This window comes from Gopherus evgoodei, chromosome 3 (assembly GCF_007399415.2).
Source record: "Gopherus evgoodei ecotype Sinaloan lineage chromosome 3, rGopEvg1_v1.p, whole genome shotgun sequence".
Lineage (NCBI taxonomy): Eukaryota > Metazoa > Chordata > Testudines > Testudinidae > Gopherus > Gopherus evgoodei.
Window position 1 is genome coordinate 130,080,098 of NC_044324.1, and position 18,538 is coordinate 130,098,635.

Below are 18,538 nucleotides of genomic sequence, written 5' to 3' on the forward strand. Positions count from 1 at the left end.
GTTGCTTCACAGAGACAGGGTAGGTGAGGTAATATATTTTATTGGACCAATTGTGTTGATGGGAGAGACAAGCTTTTGAGCTACACAGAGTTCTTCACATCTGGGAAATGTACTCAAATTTCATTGATACACATAAGCTGCAACAGATTATTTAGCATAAATAGTTAACACATATTTCAAAGGACCATTCAAGGTACAGTGGCTCATTAACAACTTTCCAGTCACAGGCTGGTTATGAGGATAACAGATTGCTGTTACACTAGATTTATGGCTCATTATATCTGCTCAGTCTATATTTTGCAGTGTCTAGTAAAAGTGTGAATTTTAGCTCCCAGGCTCATCTTTTGAAGCTGTTGTGCAGGTTTCCTCTGCGGAGGCCTGAGAGGTCAGATACAGAGTGGTGGCTTTGTGACAAGTGCAGTAGCCTCAGAAGCATTTCCAAACCTGCTTGCACTCTCTTGCTGCCCTCTGAGCAAGCTGCAGAAGTAGGTTCCACCCAAAGGGATGGTCCCCTTGCTCCCTTTGGGGCTTAAATGGGGGGCTGGGGCAGCAGCAGTGCAGGGGTGGGGGTGGGTTGACAGAGGCTGTGAGTACCAAGATGTGGCTGAAGCCACAGCACCTGCTAGAGCAGCAATGACCTCTCCTGCAACCCATACGTCCTCCAAGGAGGCAAAGGGCAAAGAGTGGGGAATTTAGCTCAGCTGGGGAGGGAAGAAGCAGCAGCATCCTTGTGACCTTCCTGTTACAACCAAGGCTGTGGCCAGTGCCACCCCAGCCAGCCCCACTGCCCATCCTGGGACACAGCCTGTCTGCCCTGGAGACAAGGGGCTTTCTCACACTATTGCTGTGATTAGGAGAAGAGGGAATCTTCCTGCCTTGTGGAGACTAGGCAGAGCAGCAACAGCAGCAGCGCCCTCCCCTCGCTACCGGGCCTTTACCCCCCAGGCTCTCTGCACCTTTGATGAAGAAGAACTTGTCCTGGGCTGCTGCGGGGTGAGGGCCCGCCCGTGCCACGGGCGCTCCCAGCCCAGGGTTCCCCTCAGCTGGAGCAGCGGTGCCCTCGGGATCGCCCGCGCCCACAGCCGGCACCATGCTCGGGTTTGCGAGCCAGGCTCCTCCCTGCAACCCGGATGGAAACCGAGCTGGGCAGGGACTCGCTAGCCCAGCCCCCGCCTGTGCACCCGGCAGCGCTCGGCTCAGAGTGCCTCGAACGCCTCACACCACCACGGCCACGGCAGGGCTTCCCCAAGCCGCCCAGACCCGTCTGCGGAGGGGAGGCGCAGCGCCAGTCCCTTCTAGCGTCAGCTAAGGGGGTGCCCTGCCTCCCCCTTGATACACCTCCCCCCTAGGAGTCAAAACTGCCTTAAATAATGCCCCCCCAGCTGCAAGGGAGGTGTGCTCCGCGGGGCAGTTTATGGGGCTGGTTTGTAACAGAAAGTATTGAAACAATCAGCCAGAAGGGGCGACTTAAAAACAGCGGCTGAGGGGGTGTCTATAAATGTCGGGCTTGGCTACACTGGAGAGTTGCAGTGCTGGTGGTGGGTTTACAGCACTGCAACTTACCCACCGTCCACACTTGCAAGGCACATACAGCGCTGCATCTCCCTGGCTGCAGCGCTGGCTGTACTCCTGCTCTGCCTGGGGTATAACGATTGCAGCACTGGTGATGCAGCACTGCTCCGCCAGCGTGGGCACCAAAAGCGCTGTAATTGGCCTCCAGAGGTATTCGGAGGTATCCCAGAACGCCTGTTCAGCCACTCCCAACAGCGCTGCAAATGCTGCAAATGTGGCCACACTGCAGCGCTGGTAGTTGTCAGTGTAGCCACACTGCAGCGCTTTCCCTACACAGCTGTACGAAGACAGCTGTAATTCCCAACAATGTATAGCTGCAAGTGTAGCCATACCCTTGCTGACATAGGCAGGCTAATCCGCGGTGTGGATAAAGCGAGTGAAAGCTGTTTAAAATTCCCCCCCCCCATGTTGAGGGTGTGCTCCCTCCCACCCACTGAGGGGAGAGATGTGGCTGCAGATCGGCACCTTCCAGAGAGACCTCAGACTTGGTATTAACTTAGGGTTCAGAGGGCCTCCCACTTCTGATGTGTGCAGAGTTGGTCCTAGGGACATATAGACCCACAGGTCACATCTGGTGGCCCCTTGACCATGAGGTCCCTATAGGGGGCAAGCTGTTTGGGCTAGAACTGATGACAATAAAATATATTTTTTCTTTTGTAAAAGAAGGGACAAGCTGTGAGAGCAGCGGGAATCCCATGAAGATTGGTGATGTGTGGCTTAACGCTGCATGTGTATTATAGTCTGTCCATTTCTTGGGGCAGCCTTTGTTTCTTAAAAAATACTAAAGTATTCTGCAGTAATATAAACTATTTGGGACAGGGAATGTCTTTTTGTTCTGTGTTTGTATAGGGCTTAGCACAGTGGGGTCCTGGTCCTTGGCCAGACACATAATTTTACAATAATAATACTACAGTGTATTTTCCGTTGCTGCAAAATACACTTTTTAATAAAGGAAAAATATGTTTTATTCTATGTTTTGTAAAGCTCAATGTAAATATGCTCATTAGTAATAATACCTGAGAGACACCTTGCCTCTCTAATATTCTGGGACTAACACAGCTACAACACGGCAAATAATACCTAACTTTTTTAGTGCTTTTCATCAGTAGATCTCAAAGCGCATTACCATGCAGGTCAGTATGGTTAGCCCCATGGTATAGATGGGGAAACCAGGGCACAGAGAGCTTTTGTTGACTGTTTCAAGGACTCATTTAATATCTCTCTCTCTCTCATATTCCTAAACTGTACTATTGCTCTCACTCTTCAACATGTGATAGATACCTTTTCCTTTAGCAGATACTGTGCTTTATCTGCTTTTTTTAGACCGTTTTTAAGACACAGGTAGCATGCAGAGACCCGCTGGCACCCCCATACCTCCCATTGACCGCAGTTCCCAGTCAATGGGAGCTGCGGAGTGGGCAGGGGCTACAGCAGTGCGTGGACCTGCCTGGCCCCGCAGGGGCCGCAGAGACATGCCAGCTACTTCTGGGAGTGGCGTGGGGCCAGGGCAGGCAGGGAGCCTGCCTTAGACCTGCTGTGCTGCCAGACTTTTAGAAGCCAGAGATTGCTATAGACTGGCAGAGGCTCCAGGATCGATCAGTCAATCATGATCTACTGGTTAGTGACCAGTGGTCCAGATAATGCTTAGTCCTGCCATGAGTGCAGGGGACTGGACTGGATGACCTGTCAAGGTCCCTTCCAGTCCTATGATGTTATGATTTTCCATTTTAGCTATATCCCTAGCATCCAAGCAGTTCTTTTTTGGTAGTGTTTTGGAAGAGAAAGTTCACACTGGTCTTGCAAATTATATCATGCATGTAACTTCCTACACCCAAATAGAGCCCCACTAAAGTCACAGATCCACCCTGCTATGATCAAGTTGTAGGATAGGGCCTAAGATAGCTTGATAACACATAATTAATTAACATTCAGTCTATATGATCTCTCCATCTCAGTTTTTTGTTTTCCCCACCGATGGTTTATTTGCAAAATACTTAGGACAGGCAGATGGAAAGTCACATCAAGGTATCTACTCTGAAAAACAAAGTAAATAATGCCATAATACACTTGGTTAAAAAAAAATATACAGAAGAGGAGAGAAAACTGTGTTTCCTGAGGGGATGGGAAGCCATTGAATGATTAGTTAGGGAATGACTAGTTTAGAATGGAAATTTCTCAGACTTCCCCACCACGCACACAGGTCTCAACTTCCATATATCCCAAACATGCAAGTCATTGTAAATGGACAAGCAGTTGTCACTAACACCCCATGTCAGCAAAATTAATGTGCTGAAGTCCTACTGAAGTTAATGAGAATAAAGCATATATCTAAGCATATGTGTAATGCTTTGCTGAAGGAATCCATCTATGTGACACATACTGCTGTGCATTACCATAGTATGAGTACTGTCTATGTAAAAATCAATAGCAAATTTGCTAGTGGAAAACAAGGACTCTCAGACTCTCTCCCTTCTGTTTAGGGTTTGTTTTTTATTGGTTGTATGTTACAGATATTTATTTTTATTTGTGGGTAGTCTTATGTCTATTGTTCCTATCCCAAACTTATATATGTTACTAAAGTGGTCCAAATAAAATGTTTTGGAAAGTTTTAAGTGATTCTGTTGAATAAACTAAAAATGGGAACCATTTTTAAATGACCTATTTTGAAATATGTTACTGCTTTTATGCAGCTGGGATTCTCAGATTTTAATACTGTTGAATACATTTTATAGATAGGGCTTCACTCTCCACTGCCTTGTTCCTTGTGAAGTTATTTGCACCTGTAAAAAGAGAGTATAAAACACCACCATTTTGTTTTGGTGGTATATTGCATTGTAGCGCATAGGATTACTAATAATAATATATTCTAAGTCCAGTAGGGCCTATTGTGATCATCTAAGCTCGCCACTTGTGTAGAACTGGGCATAGGATTTCCCTGAAAAAATTCCTAGAGCATATCTTTCAGAAAAACATCCAATCTTGATTTAAAAATTGCCAGTGATGGAAAATTCACCACTAGTGGTTAATTACCCTCACTGTTAAAAAATTGGGCCTTTTTTGCCAGTCTGAATTTGTCTAGCTTCAACTTCCAGCAATTAGATCTTGTTATACATTTGTCTTCTAGAATGAAGAGCATTCTATTATCAAATATCTTTCCCCCATGTAGGTACTTATAGACTATAATCAAGTCACCCTTACTCTTCTCTTTGTTAAGCTAAAAAGATTGAGCTCCTTGAGTCTTTCACTATTAGGCATGTTTTTCAATTATTTAATAATTAGTTCTTGTGTCTCTTCTCTGAGTAGTTTCCAATTTACCAACATCTTTCTTGAATTGTGAACACCGGAACTGGATACAGTTTTCAAGGAGTGGTCACATCAGTGCCAAATACAGAGGCAGTATTATCTCCATATATCTACTTGATATTCCCATTTATACATCCAAGGATCACATAAGCCCTATTGGCCAAAGCTTTTGCCTGGAAGCTCACATTCAGCTGATTATCCACCATGACCTCAAATCTTTTTCAGAGTCACTGCTTCGTGGGATAGAGCTCCTAATCCTGTAAATATAGCCTATATTCTTTGTTCCAAGATGTATGACTTTACATTTCACTGTATTAAAACACATATTGTTTGTTTGTTTGTTTCCAGCTTACCAAATGTTCCAGATTGTTCTGTATCAGTGACCTCTCCTCACTTCTTCACTCTTTGTGGTATCTGCAAACTTTACCAATGGTGATTTTATGTTTTCTTCCAGATCATGGATAAAAAGGCTAAATAGGGTAAGGCACTAATAGTGTAGGGCAGTGATTTTCAACCTGTTCTCTGTTGACTATGTGTAAGATTTCCAAAGGGGTCCACACTCCATTTGAAACTTTTTAGAGATCCACAGATGAAAAAAGGTTGAAAAATAGTGGTGTAGGGCCAGCAACTGACCCCTAGGAACACACCCACTCAATGATGATTCCTCTTTTACAATTACATTTTTGAGACCATCAGTCAGTTTTTAATTCATTTAATGTATGCCGGTTAATTTCATATTGTTCTAGGTTTTCCCTTACCAAGTTGATGATAAAATACTCCTTTGACCACTCCTGGATTTTCTTTACAAGGTACTTGTCCTGAATGATGTGAAATCAGAAATAACCTTCTTTCAAACTTTCCCCAGAACTAGGAAGAAAAAATAAAGGAAATGAGTAATGGTGCTGTTTAATCCTAGTTTGCGCAAAGCCTCTAATCTATCTTTAAAGGATTCAGGAAAGATCAAGCTCTGTTAATTGTTAACAGGGCCACAAAACAAAACATGAAACCCATGAAATCTAGTCTCTTTGCTGAATAACATTTATATTTCTCGAGATTACAAAGTAAAGGTGCTTGTTCTAGTGAACAATACCAATCAAGATCTGCCAGAACCATGTCTATTTAGGCAGAAAGATATAGTGTCACTTCACTATAAACTAGCTACTTGGGCTTCATTTTGCACCATCAACCATGAATAAAAAAATTACACTTACATAAAAAGAAGAGAAATATCCCTTTATAGAAGGGGCTTGCATTTCCCAATTCACCTTTCTTTCTTCTGCCCTTCTCACTGTTAGGCTATACATGTAAATGTCAGTTTTCTTAAGCTTGTTTATCCAAAAAATGTTATCCAAAATTAATTTGTTCCCTTTTTCCAAAATTCATATAGAACCCAACATCTGTTTTTTCTGAAACACTGATTTTATTAATGTTTCAGATATCAGATACCTAGACAGTCATTAAATTAGGGCTTAAAATCCTATATGCACAAATGGTAACGATACAGTGTTGAGATAATTGAAAAACAAAAATAAATTAGTTTCTAGTGACATTTGCTAGTTGAGTTTGACTACAACCTGAGAACCAATAAACTGGAATTTGAGCTAATCAACTGTGTTTGCATGACCAAACTGCAAAATTGGAGGTACTCAGTTTGGGTCCATCAAATTTGGTTACAAAGTTGCTGTTTGCATGTGTTCGTGTGTGCATGTGTGTGTACACAAAAACACGGATATCCAGAATTTTACACAATAGTAATTCTGAGCACACAGTATAGAAACTACATTAAAAAATGTATACAATTGAATATAAATCAGTAGAACTTATTGTGTCAGTCACTATATAAAAACACAGACTATTATTTGTGATTTTTTAATGATAAAGATGTTACTGAATTTTAAAATATGTATTAGGGGGCAATCAAAATGTTTTGTTGTCAAGGTATGCATTGGTCTTTATCTTAGAAAAAGGGAAAACAGGCAGAAAGAGAATTTCAAGCAAAATACAAAAGGAACAGGTTTATGTAAATACATTGCTTAAATTTTTTTAATTTGGTGAATGTTAGTATTCCTGCCAGCAACAGACTGACAGCATTGAGAACAGCCAAGCACAGTGTGCAAGCTTCCAGCATAGCCCTGTGAATGGATCTGAATTCTGTCCTTCAATTCCCCTACTATTCTTGGCCTCTTCTGAGCAGAGATTGCTAATTGTGCAAGATCGTATAGTGGCTTGATAAGGTTGGCAAATCTCCACTGAAGACTAGTTTGAGGCCACCAAAATAATTTCATTCGTGACCTAAGACACATTGGAATCTAGGTCTTCAGAGGAGAAAAAGGTAATGTATAAGCCCACTGAGCCATGAGTAAGAAATACAAAAATTAGTAAATATATATACTAATTCATCTAACTGGCTAGCTGCATACACAGATAACTGATTTATGAATGTAACCACAATAATTGCAGCCAAAATTAGCTACAGAATTGTGCTTGTGGTTCTGGGCCTATTGGATTGGATATGATATATATACACTCCAATATATAGAAGGATGATTTGAATATTGGTCAAACTGCCAAGTTCAGCAACAGAAGTTGGTTATATAAATACTTCCAGGAGGGAGCCAGACACATTTTTGGAAAGGGAGGGAATATAGCAGTTAAGATAGAGTAAAACTGATGTGATTGTCATTTGCTGGGTTTTATAAATGCAGTCTTTGAAGGGGTCTTCACCTGGTCTCTTAATATTTTTGAAACTACAGGACACCCACTCTAATAAAGCTTTGTGGACAGAGGGAGACATGAACAAGCTGCTGTATAATCTTTCTCAAATCCCAAGTATTGCTATTTTCTGCGTGATAGTTAAATGCATTTAAATAGCTTTTTGGTCTGTTGGGCAAGAATTGAAGAACAGAGTAAGAATCTGTGATTAAGATTTCTACACCACCCTCAGGGTTTTAATGGAAAAACTGTTGAGAACAATGTCTTTCTTATAAAAATCCAGAAATAAAAATCTGCTGATTGTAATTCACATGTCAAGAACAGGTCCTCAGGTCACTGCGTTTTTTTCAATATCTATTGTAGAACACGACTCTCATTCATTGAATAATTATTTACCAATTGTACCATAGACAGAATGATACACTCTCACCTATTTTGACACTCTGCAGTTAGTTGTCAAATAAAGAAATAATTAAAATAAACCAGAGCTTTGAATCTGAGGATGTCAAGGCATTCTTCAAATATTAATTAAATTAGCTTCACAAATTCTGTTTATGGCATTTTCTTTATTTACAGATGTGAGAAATTGAGGAACAGAGAAATTAAACAACTTGCATAAAGTCACACTGGAGAAGTTTAGCAAAACCATGAGTAAAGCCCTGGATTCCTGATTCCAGGTCCTCTTCCTTAAACATAAATCTATTCTCCCTAAATTATAGTTTAGTTCGTTAGAAGATTAAATACATTTACTTTACCTTAATTTTGTCTCCAGCTATTCAGTAGGCCAGAGTTGGAATATGACATGGTTGTCTGTGCTTACATATTACAGAAATTGGCACCATATTAGCACCATCTTAGATATACTGGATGAAATCCTGGCCCCACTGTAGTCAATGGCTAAACACCCATTGTCAGTTGGGCCATAATTTCACTCATATCTTAAATTAGCATTGTTTTATCAATAGAATGTGGTCTACAAGAGGAATCCCAAGGGTTTTGCAACAGTTGACAGTGCATATGATTCAGGTTGCTATATACCCCATTGCTACCTTAGGGAAAATTGTCCCATCATTTAACTTGGGTTAAAATCATTTAAATAAATTGCTGTCATTGAAGGCTACATAGGAACCTATGTTGTGGTGTGCCTAGAGACCCAGATTGCCTTAATCTTGCTCTGTTGATGGCAGGATACTGTTACATAGCACCTGCCAAGAGCTGATTAACATTTTCATTCATGTTGCAGAAGGCACCTATTCTGATAAGAATAGAACCCAGTATCTTCAGGATATTTCTCATTTTAAAATTTCTTTTGTCCCTTGCTAACTTATATATTTCTAAAAGTTTTGTAATTTTGTTCCTGACTGCTATTTAAAATATCTACTTCTTCCTCAACTGCTATCAGTCTTTTAGATCTTTATACAGTACTTCCTTGGGCCTGTCTATGTTCCTTTCTTAAATAAGGAGGGAAAACTGCAAATCCCTCACCAAGTCCTGGAGTATTACTTTTGTGTTTAGTGAGCTAGCAAATATGTTTCCCAAAGGCTTTCCTAGTTCCCATTGGATATACAGTAGAACCTCAGGAATGGAGGTTGTTCATAACTCTGAACAAAACATTGTGGTTGTTCTTTCAAAAGCTTACTACTGAACATTGATTTAATACAGCTTTGAAACTTTACTATGCAGAAGAAAAGTGCTGCTTTTAACCATTTTAATTTAAATGAAACAAGCACAGAAACAGTTTCCCTATATCGTCATATATTTTTTAAACTTTCCTTTTATTTTTACTAGTTTACATTAACACAGTACTGTACTGTATTTGCTATTATTAATTATTATTATTATTTGTCTCTGCTGCTGTCTGATTGCGTACTTTGATTCCAAATGAGGTGCCTGGTTGACGGGTCAATTTGTAACTCTGGTGTTAATAACTCTGAGATTCTACTGTAGTATCTTTAAGATCTGAGGATGTATTTCACTTTGGCATAGTGCTCTGTAAAAGTTTAATAGTTCTAATTGCCTTGTTATTTTGCTTCAGTGTAATTGAAAAGCATTTTAATATGGCCCAAAGGAAATGTGTCTTTGACTGATTTCATGCAAGAAATGGAAAGAATAAATAACTATTTATATGTGGCCATCACAGGGTGGGCTGACCCTTTAAGAGAATTAGGCTCAACCCCCTTGTCACTGGTTATCCGTCTGTAGGTGATAGATTTAGGCTTGGATCAGCAGTTAGGTCAGGTGACCAAAATCACCTAATAGTAGCCTGGAGACAGGACTTCCCATAGGATGGAACCTGCTGTATCTGAGAGGGGAAGGAAATAGCTTTACAGGAGATGCTGAGGATAAGTAGGATAGGGATGGAACATGGGGCAGGACTTTCCACACCAGCCAGAGGAAATGGTCTGTCTGAAGCTACTTCCTGTACAATATTTGCGAGGAGTGGGAGCAAGAGCCATAGAGAGAAGAGGCTTGATGAAATTCTAAGCAACAAAGCCTTCTTTCAGCAAGGGGCTGAAGAAATTGTGGCATGATAGAAAGACTTGCGCTGGTTTAAGCTGACATTTGAACTGTTGTTTTAATAAACAGACACCAACTATGGGTGTTATTTAATTTCCCAGAAGGGGAAACTGTGGCAGCAATAAGGTCTGATGGGAGATCTGACCCCACCACAGGTGCCTTAAATGTGCACAGTACCCTACAGAAAAATAGAAGACACAATCCCTGCTGGGAGGTGCTATGGATGCTGTAGCCCTCACTTGAATACTCATGCAAGTAGACCTGATTAGGTTTCAATAGGATTATTTGCATAACTAAGAATTAATTGCACAAGGGCTACCCATAATAAGTAGAGCTGTGATATGATAAAGGGAAAGACGACATCAGGCAAGGTTAGTAGATAACAGAAGGGAGTTCTACATGGTACTGACAAACAGATTATCTAAACGTCTTGGAGAACCACTTGAAGAACCAATCTTCACATTATCTGAGATTTCAATAAATGAAATTTAGATTCTTTACCTTAGGGCTGCTCAGCCCCCACACTAGGACCTCTCTTTGTCTCAGACTCAAGACCCATCTGTAAGGGTGGCAGCAGCCATTTAAAGCCAGCTTCCTCACTTTTTATTTTCTCTATGCTCGATATTGCAGGCTAATGATATGGAACGGAAATGGCTTCAATCTCCTCCCCTGTCTCCAGGACAGTTCATTAAGCCTTTTATACCTGGTCCAGTGTGGACTCTGTCCACCAACATCACACATACTTAGAGTTTGTCTTCACTACACAGTTAGCACAGGTGATCGGTACTTGCGTTAGCCTAACCCACATGGGCAGATTCCCTACAACCCGTGTTACTTTGTTCTCATGGTTTCTGCATTTATCCATATGTGTCTGGTGACATATCCCATGGTTCTTTGTGCTGAGATGCTTGAGGATTCTTGAGGATCTTTTCCCAGTCGATTGTGGGAGCAGTTCTCTGCCCTTCAGTGAGAATTGTGGGAAGGACATTGGAGGACTGTTAGCACCTGAGTGATTTAGCCTGCAGCCTCACTGCAAAGAGAGTGAGTTCCAATTCAAGATAAAGTGGGAGCCATGGCTCTAACCTATCCACCCACTTGGGTAAACTACCCCACGCTTGAAGAATCTCCAAACCTGGTCAGAGGTTTTTCTGTATGGAAGGTAGGAGGGTCTAGACTAAAAGTCTGGGTTAACTGTTCAGTAAGTTGGAATTTCTTTACATTCAGATGTATATGCTGAAAAAAACACAGTGAGAACAAGTTGTATACCTGATGTTATTCCAGCCTACTAACTCTTTTTGAGAAATTTTATTTTTTATGTATGTGAAAATGACATGCAGTGAAATGTAAACCTCTAGTGTTTACATGCTGGTCGTTCCAGTTAAAATTGATTATAAGTGAGGAGATTTGATGGCTCAGGAGATTGATAAGGAATACAGCCTCATTCACCAGTTCAAATCCAACTCACTTTGGTAGAAAGTAAAAATCATAACTATGTGATGAAGGCTTGGTTGTCTATGTCAAATGAGTTGGTGACTTCGTTCCCGTTTCCAGTGGATCACTGTCCACATTATTCATCACAAAATCTACCTTCACAAATGGCATTAATTTGCAATCCTGTTGGCATTCTTGGTATTGCTACCAAGGAATGACTAGGTATCAAACCACTTCTGGGATATGAAAGAGCTATTTCAGAACAGGGTTGAGACACATTGGTAGGACAGTATCAGAAAAGATTGCACTGTTGCGTTCCTTGTTGAACTAGTTATGTAGATAAAAAGATGACTTTATCATTGTCACTATTAATCTAAATTGTGTAGCACTAAATTTGCTCCACCCCCACCAGCCTCTCCCCTCAAATATTTGTTGGAGCTGTCTGTAGAAGTATAAAATACATATAGTATCTACAGCAACAGAGCCATGTAGAGTTAGGGTTCCTTGGAATTCTACAGCTGCATCTGTGTGACAAAGTATACTATGCATTTGGGTCCCAGGAGACCCTGGACTAGTAGTTGGGCAAAGCAGAGCCAAGGACCAAACTTTAGTTTTCCCTGTTGTGTCTGGGTTTGGTTAAGTGACTGTAGAGCAGGTGCAGCTAGGTCCTGAAACCTAACTAGGCCATTGGAGCAGGGTGGTGGCACCACTCCCACCTTAAAGGGCTTAGAACAGCCTAGGAGAGGGCTGTGATTGGGGAAGCAGCCTCAGCTGGGGCCACGGCCCAAACAGAACACAGCTGGCCCTTATAAAAGGGCTGTGAGCCAGGTGCTCTGAGACTCTCTGCCTTTAGAGGGAGAAGGGCTTGGCTGCTGTGGAGTGTACCTGAGTACCTAAGGTGGAGTAGGGCTGTGGGAAGGCAAGAGAAGCTGGGGAACTCTGGCCTAGAGCCCCCCCCCCGGCTGCTGGCCTAGTGCAAGGCCAAAAGGTACTAGGGTTGCAGAGGGCAGCCCATGGGAAGGCAGAAGCAGCAGGCCCAAACCCTCCTTGCCAGTGATGAGTGGCAATCATACTGCAGTCTGCCGCAGTGAATGGGCTAGATGGGGACTGGCAGTAGCCAAGATTGAGGCAAGGTGAGGATAGGGGGTGGGAGACCCACTGAGACTTTGGGGGTACTGCAAGGGGCAGAACCCCAGTGGAAAGGGGCACTGGGGTCTGGGAGGGACATGAGGGCCCAGCAAGGCGAGATGGGCCTGCAGAGGGCACTCCAAGGCTGTGAAAGAGCTAATTCCCAGCATGACAGCGGGAGGTGCTGCAGCAGTGAGTCGTGCCCCATTACAGTCATATATAAAAAGAGAAAGTAGCAAGGAGTATCCCTCTGGGAGGCAAGAGACCAGATTCAGTTACACCAGAATATTCCTGCTTATACTGCCAGAAAAGGGAAGACTTGAGAGAGATATATTGTACCCTGTGACAATGCTTTAAACTATTAAATGCATTTTTTTTAACGCAAGCACCAAGTGCCACAGTTTTAAAGACACAAGTCCTTGACATCTCTCACCATGCTGAAGAATTGGACATGTGTCTGGATTGTAGTATTTGCACTTCATGTTTAGTCTCTGGACTGTGAAAATAGCATGAGAAAACTATCTTGCATTATTTCCATTCCATAAATGGCTTCATATTTTTTATTCATTAGTGTTATGGTAGCCCTAAAGGCTCCAATTAGGGCATGGGCTGCATTCTACTAGACACTACAAAACAAACAGGAAAATGTGGCTCCTCCCTAAAGAACTTGCAATCTGAACCTGAATTTAAAAAAAATATTGAAAAATATAAATAAGATTGAGACATTTGGGTTTATCTAGCTTCCTTTGGGGCCCAAGTGTAAGCCCAAACCTTCCAAAAGAATTTTTAAAAGCTAGATTGTTAAAGACAATGGTGGCTTAATGGTCACCTTACCTTTTTGCTAAAACTACTTAAAGGTCAGACTACACAGGAGGCCTCGTTAACAAGAGACACTGATCCTGAGATGGCAGCAAAATAACTAACTGTACATTTTACAGATGTAACGGGGACTCAACCTCTTCAATAGTAAATTTGGTCAGTTTTGTGACTGAAGTCTACAGTTGATGGAACATTGAAAGGCACTGAATATACTGAGGCACGTTTTGAAATTGTTGCATGTGGTTTTAGCCACTCAACAACTATAACTTTGCTCTGAGTAGATTGTGACCTATATCTTTGGCTTCATTTGAGAGCACACAGTACAACTCAGGAAGGGGGATGAATGAACATGGTTTTAAGCTGTATTAGCTACTTCGATCCTGACTTGGTGCATTAACTTACAACTGGCTACCAAAGTCCCAAAGGGCTGTCCTGGCACCAGGAAAACATAATTTTTCCCCACAACCTTTTAAGTACTGCTATGGTTGGTTTCCTGGATGGGACATGTAGGAGCTGCTATGCCACCTGGGGGATCCTCCCATGGCTGGCTAAAATTGGTTGTGGGCCACCTTCCACTGGCAATATGTTGCAAAGTAGTCCCAAAGATGAAGAAACTGGGCCAATTCATTCATCAAGAGGAAGTATCCACAACTTAATAAAGAGCATTATGTACTAAATACCAAATATCAAAATAATTGGCATAATGTGAAAGGGACCATCTCCTAAACGGCTTCAGTGAACATTTTATCCAAATGATCTTCATGTGGTCATTCTTGCAGCTTAATTACTGTGGTTTAAAATTGCAATTAAAAAAGGCCTGGAAGAAGTAGTTGATTCTCAGGCTCATACTGAAAGATAATTATCACTGTGGGTACATAGAGGAAAAGCACCTCTAATTAAATGATTCATGTAACATAAATTAATACTGTGATTTGAATAAAGTGCTTCTGATTTTCTATTTATACTATTTCCTATTTATACTGTTTATAAGAACAGCAAGTTGCATATTGAAATATCAATTTGCATGTTAAATAATCTTTAAAAAATACAGATTTTCATTGTGTTAACAGCTCAATAATTTCTGCAGGGTGAAAGTACTGCAGTATTTGATTGGCTCAAGCCCACCAGCGATAGCGCCGCCCCACACTCCCACTCCTCTCAAAAAGAAAAAGCAATGAGTATAACCTTGAACGTTGTCATCATGAAAAGGGTGTTCTGGCAGGGATTCATATAGAATACTCACATTTATTCCTGTTTTAATCTCATCTCAGTCCTCTGTGAGGTTTTTGACAAGACATTAGCCCATTATGGCCAATACCTTGAAAACAGGATGCTAATTAGCAGCTTGAGACATCCAGGGAAAGGGGTAAAGTAGGCAATTAATATCCAACTGCGTGAGGTTGGCGGTGTCCTTGAGCAAGAAGAAGAAAGTGTGAAAGTTACTGTAGTGATTACTGTCTATGAATTGTCTGGACTCCTTAGAAAATGCAATATTTTCTTCTACATTGGATTTGCTTTAAAGAATTCCTAATAGACAATACAGTGAATCAAGTAAACAAGAAAATTAGAACAGTCAGAACTGAAACATCAAGAAATGATCATGTTATGTTTTCAAGAAACACACTAAAGATAGTCAGTCCACCATTCCCAAGAGCAAGGGAGAGCTCCACAGCCTGATATATGCAGGCTGGATGGATTTGGTGTTGCTTTCAGGCCTCCCAAAAGACCAAATTATTTATTCATTTAGCACGTATATTCAACTCAGGGAGGGAGATTTCAAAGGCATAAGTGGGAGATGATAGATAACGAATTCCCATTGACAGACTATGGGAGTTTGGTTGCCTAAGCATTCCTGTGCCTTTGAAAATATCCCCTGCAATTCTTGGTCCTCTGGAAAAAATCTGGCTCTCCTGTAAATACCAAAAACATTCCATCTAATCTATCTATGCACTTCTAATCTTCCTGTCACCATAGTAACTAGGCTCCCTATCAATGGGCTAAATAGTAGCTACAGTACTGTACGTACATATGGTAGCTAACAGTATATGGTTAAAAATAAATGTGTAAACTGATACACTCTGAGAACTAAACCATGGAGTAATGACAGAATATCCTCATAGACTAACATCAGTTTTCTGTGGATCAGCTGCATTTCATCAATCACAGAACTGAGCTGAAGCTAAATACTCAGGTGACCCTCAGACTTAAGTTTTCTTTGGTTTGCTCACATCCTGTCGGTTGGTATTCTATACAGCTCAATATTCAAAACATGTATAATTTTGCATCAAGTTTACATGAAGCATAATTGTTACACGCTTCCATGGTACCAGTTTTTTCGGCAGGGAAGGGGGTTTGTTCCGAGGAGGAGGCAGAGGGGAGAAGAAAATAATAACATCAAGATCCCAAGTATGAAGCAGATTGGAATTGTTGATTAATATTTAATCTCCTCTAAGTCTTTTTCTGACATCTTGAAACATTGCGAAAATAAAATCAGTAAAAGTAAAGTGCACTAGTACATTAAAGGATCAATGACTAACTGAACAATGTTTAGTTAGCTTGATCAGATATTTTAGAGCACCATCATGTTTGAAAATTCGTAGAGACATGAAGTACTGTACTTTGTAAATCATACTTAGGAAATTAATTTCATTTTTCATTACAGTGGCGCCACTCATGCTGTTATCATTAAAGTAAGTCTGTAATTCCATATGCTGTAAATGGGGTTTCATTTTAGAGCAGAAATAAAGTTTAAAACTAAACACTGGCATCCTAATCACTTCTGCATTTAGTGGTCCATATTTATTCTCTAGAAAAGTGCTGTCAATTCTCTTGACCTTCTGTAGCTTTTATTTTAAACCTTTTTGCACTGGGTCCGGGTTGCACTAATTCGTATACGATGGCTAAAATGAAGCAAATAGACAAAAGAGCATGAACCCTTGTTTTAGAATGCTTTGATATACTCACAGCACTAAAATATGCTTAATTTTTCATCAGTTTACAGTTCCTTGATACTTGGAACAAACATGTCCCTGGTCCTGTAATGAGCTCTGTGTAAGCACAGAGGTATGGCTATGCAGTGCTCATTCCAAGGTTGAGGCCTGTGGTAGGTGTTGCCTACACTATGTTGCTGGTGGTCTTTTCATTCTTAGCTCGTTTCAGATTACCCAGGCCTTCCCAGAAATTGCAGACACAAACTCAGTTTCCCAAACTTCCTATGGTTAGGTAAGACTGCTTTGAGACCTTAAGAGAAAGTTGTTACACAGTACAATTCATTCTGCTGTCCCTAGTATTAATAGATTATATTATAGTGTTCTGTGCTCCTTTGACAAATGAATTTCATTCTAATCAATCTATTGAATGCAGCATCTGATAGTATTTTTATCTATTTAAAGGGATAGTGCTGTCAAACAAAGTTATGCTGTTTATTGCTTATTGTAAAAATAAAAAAGATTTACACAATATATTTTTAAAATATTACATCTCTACCTTAAATCTTAAAGAAAATGGTTACAAAAATAAGATAAGGAAGAAATCACAAAAATCTCTTCTTGTGACAAAACATCTTCTGAATTTATCTTTGCAAGAACGGGATAAATTCCTTCTGTCACTTCTTCCTTCTCCTGAAAACTCAATATTTTAAAGAATATTCTTTTTACCTAAGAAATATATATGTTTTAACAAAGGCTGGATTCAAATTCAACCTGGTGCAAGAAGGTACATCAGGTCTGAATTTGATCCAGTATGTTTTCCCCAATTTAATTTTCTTTTAAGTTTAAGAGAACTTTTTTTTCCAGTTGTACGCCTTCTATTCCACTCTCCTATTCCTAAATTTATTTTGATAAATAGTATGAACTGCAGAATACACACTGTCCATTTAAATTAAGTTTCTAGCCCTATTGGTTTCAGAAATAAACTTTCAAATGTTACAATAGTGCAGTCATCGCAGTGTTTCTTGAGTCTTCAGAGAGCTTGGAAAATAGCTCTGAGAGGTGTGACTGGATCCACTCTTCATTAATCCAACTGTCAGCATTAATGCTCATTGCTGATAATTTTAACAGATATAGGAGGGAAAAGATTGGGAGTGAAACCCACAAGGGAGACATCGGAGATGGCTGAAGGGAAGAAGATACAGAAGGGAAAAAAGGAGAGATACAAAGACAATGGAATGATAGAAAAAGGAGGCTGAGGAGGAAAAGGAAAAAAATGGCAGAAATGATAATGGTCCTAAAGGTGAAATTATTTTCCCAGTGAATGGTGCTGAATGTGACAATAAGACACTAAGGACAACATTTTCAAAGGCACCTAAGTCCGATTTTCCAAAAGTCATGTAGATATTTAAGGCCAAATTTTTAAAAGGTATGTAGGTGCCTAAGATGCAGATAGGTGCCTAGATATATTTGAAACCCCCATTAGACACCTAAGACCCATCGGAATAGTTTGAAAATTTTACTCTTTAAAATTTTTACCTTAAACAAATAATAATAGCTAAAAGTCATCATCTACCTTGATTTTTATGATATGCCTCTAATTGACAGAAATGGGAGTTCTGCTGTGCCTAGGTGGTAATATGTAGTCCTAAATATAAGCTACAGCCCACCTGTGAAGGGGCACACCCTTACTCTAGAAGAGAGGAAACAAGCCAGCTCTTCTGGGCTTGTTCAACATTAACCAGGCACACCTGTAAGGCTTGTGCTGCCTGGTGGAGGTGGTGAGCTTAAAAAGGAATATCCACCCCCCGCCCACACACCCCCAAAGGAAGTGGTGAATAGGAAGAAGGCTGCTGTATGTTAGAGATGGACTAGTCAAGAGGGAAACAGTCACAGGCCTCACTATTCCTGATGCTGCATGGACCAGCCTTGAAGCAGGGTGCCCCAAGAAGGCAGCTGATGGTAGATCTTAGTTAGAGATACTATACCAGCTGATAAGTTAAGCTCCAAGGGGGTGACCCCAAAAGACCACCTAAGATACAGACTTCTCTTGCCTTTCTTTTCCTCTGATTTTCCCCCCTCTCTCAAGGGAAAGGGAGAAAAAGACCTTTTTGTTTGTAGAACCCCTT

At 40.7% G+C, this 18,538-nt stretch overlaps 1 protein-coding gene across 5 annotated transcripts in view; it reads right to left on the bottom strand.

The window, feature by feature from the left end:
* TMEM242 (transmembrane protein 242) overlaps nucleotides 1-1,108 on the bottom strand; it is a 63,381-nt gene extending 62,273 nt beyond the window's left edge. For all 5 annotated transcript variants that reach the window (XM_030556648.1, XM_030556642.1, XM_030556643.1 and 2 more), the window contains exon 1: nucleotides 957-1,108. In XM_030556648.1, coding sequence (XP_030412508.1) covers nucleotides 957-1,092 — 136 coding nt within the window. In that variant the 5' untranslated portion in view covers nucleotides 1,093-1,108. The remainder of the gene's footprint in view (nucleotides 1-956) is intronic.
* Nucleotides 1,109-18,538: the final 17,430 nt, after the last annotated feature.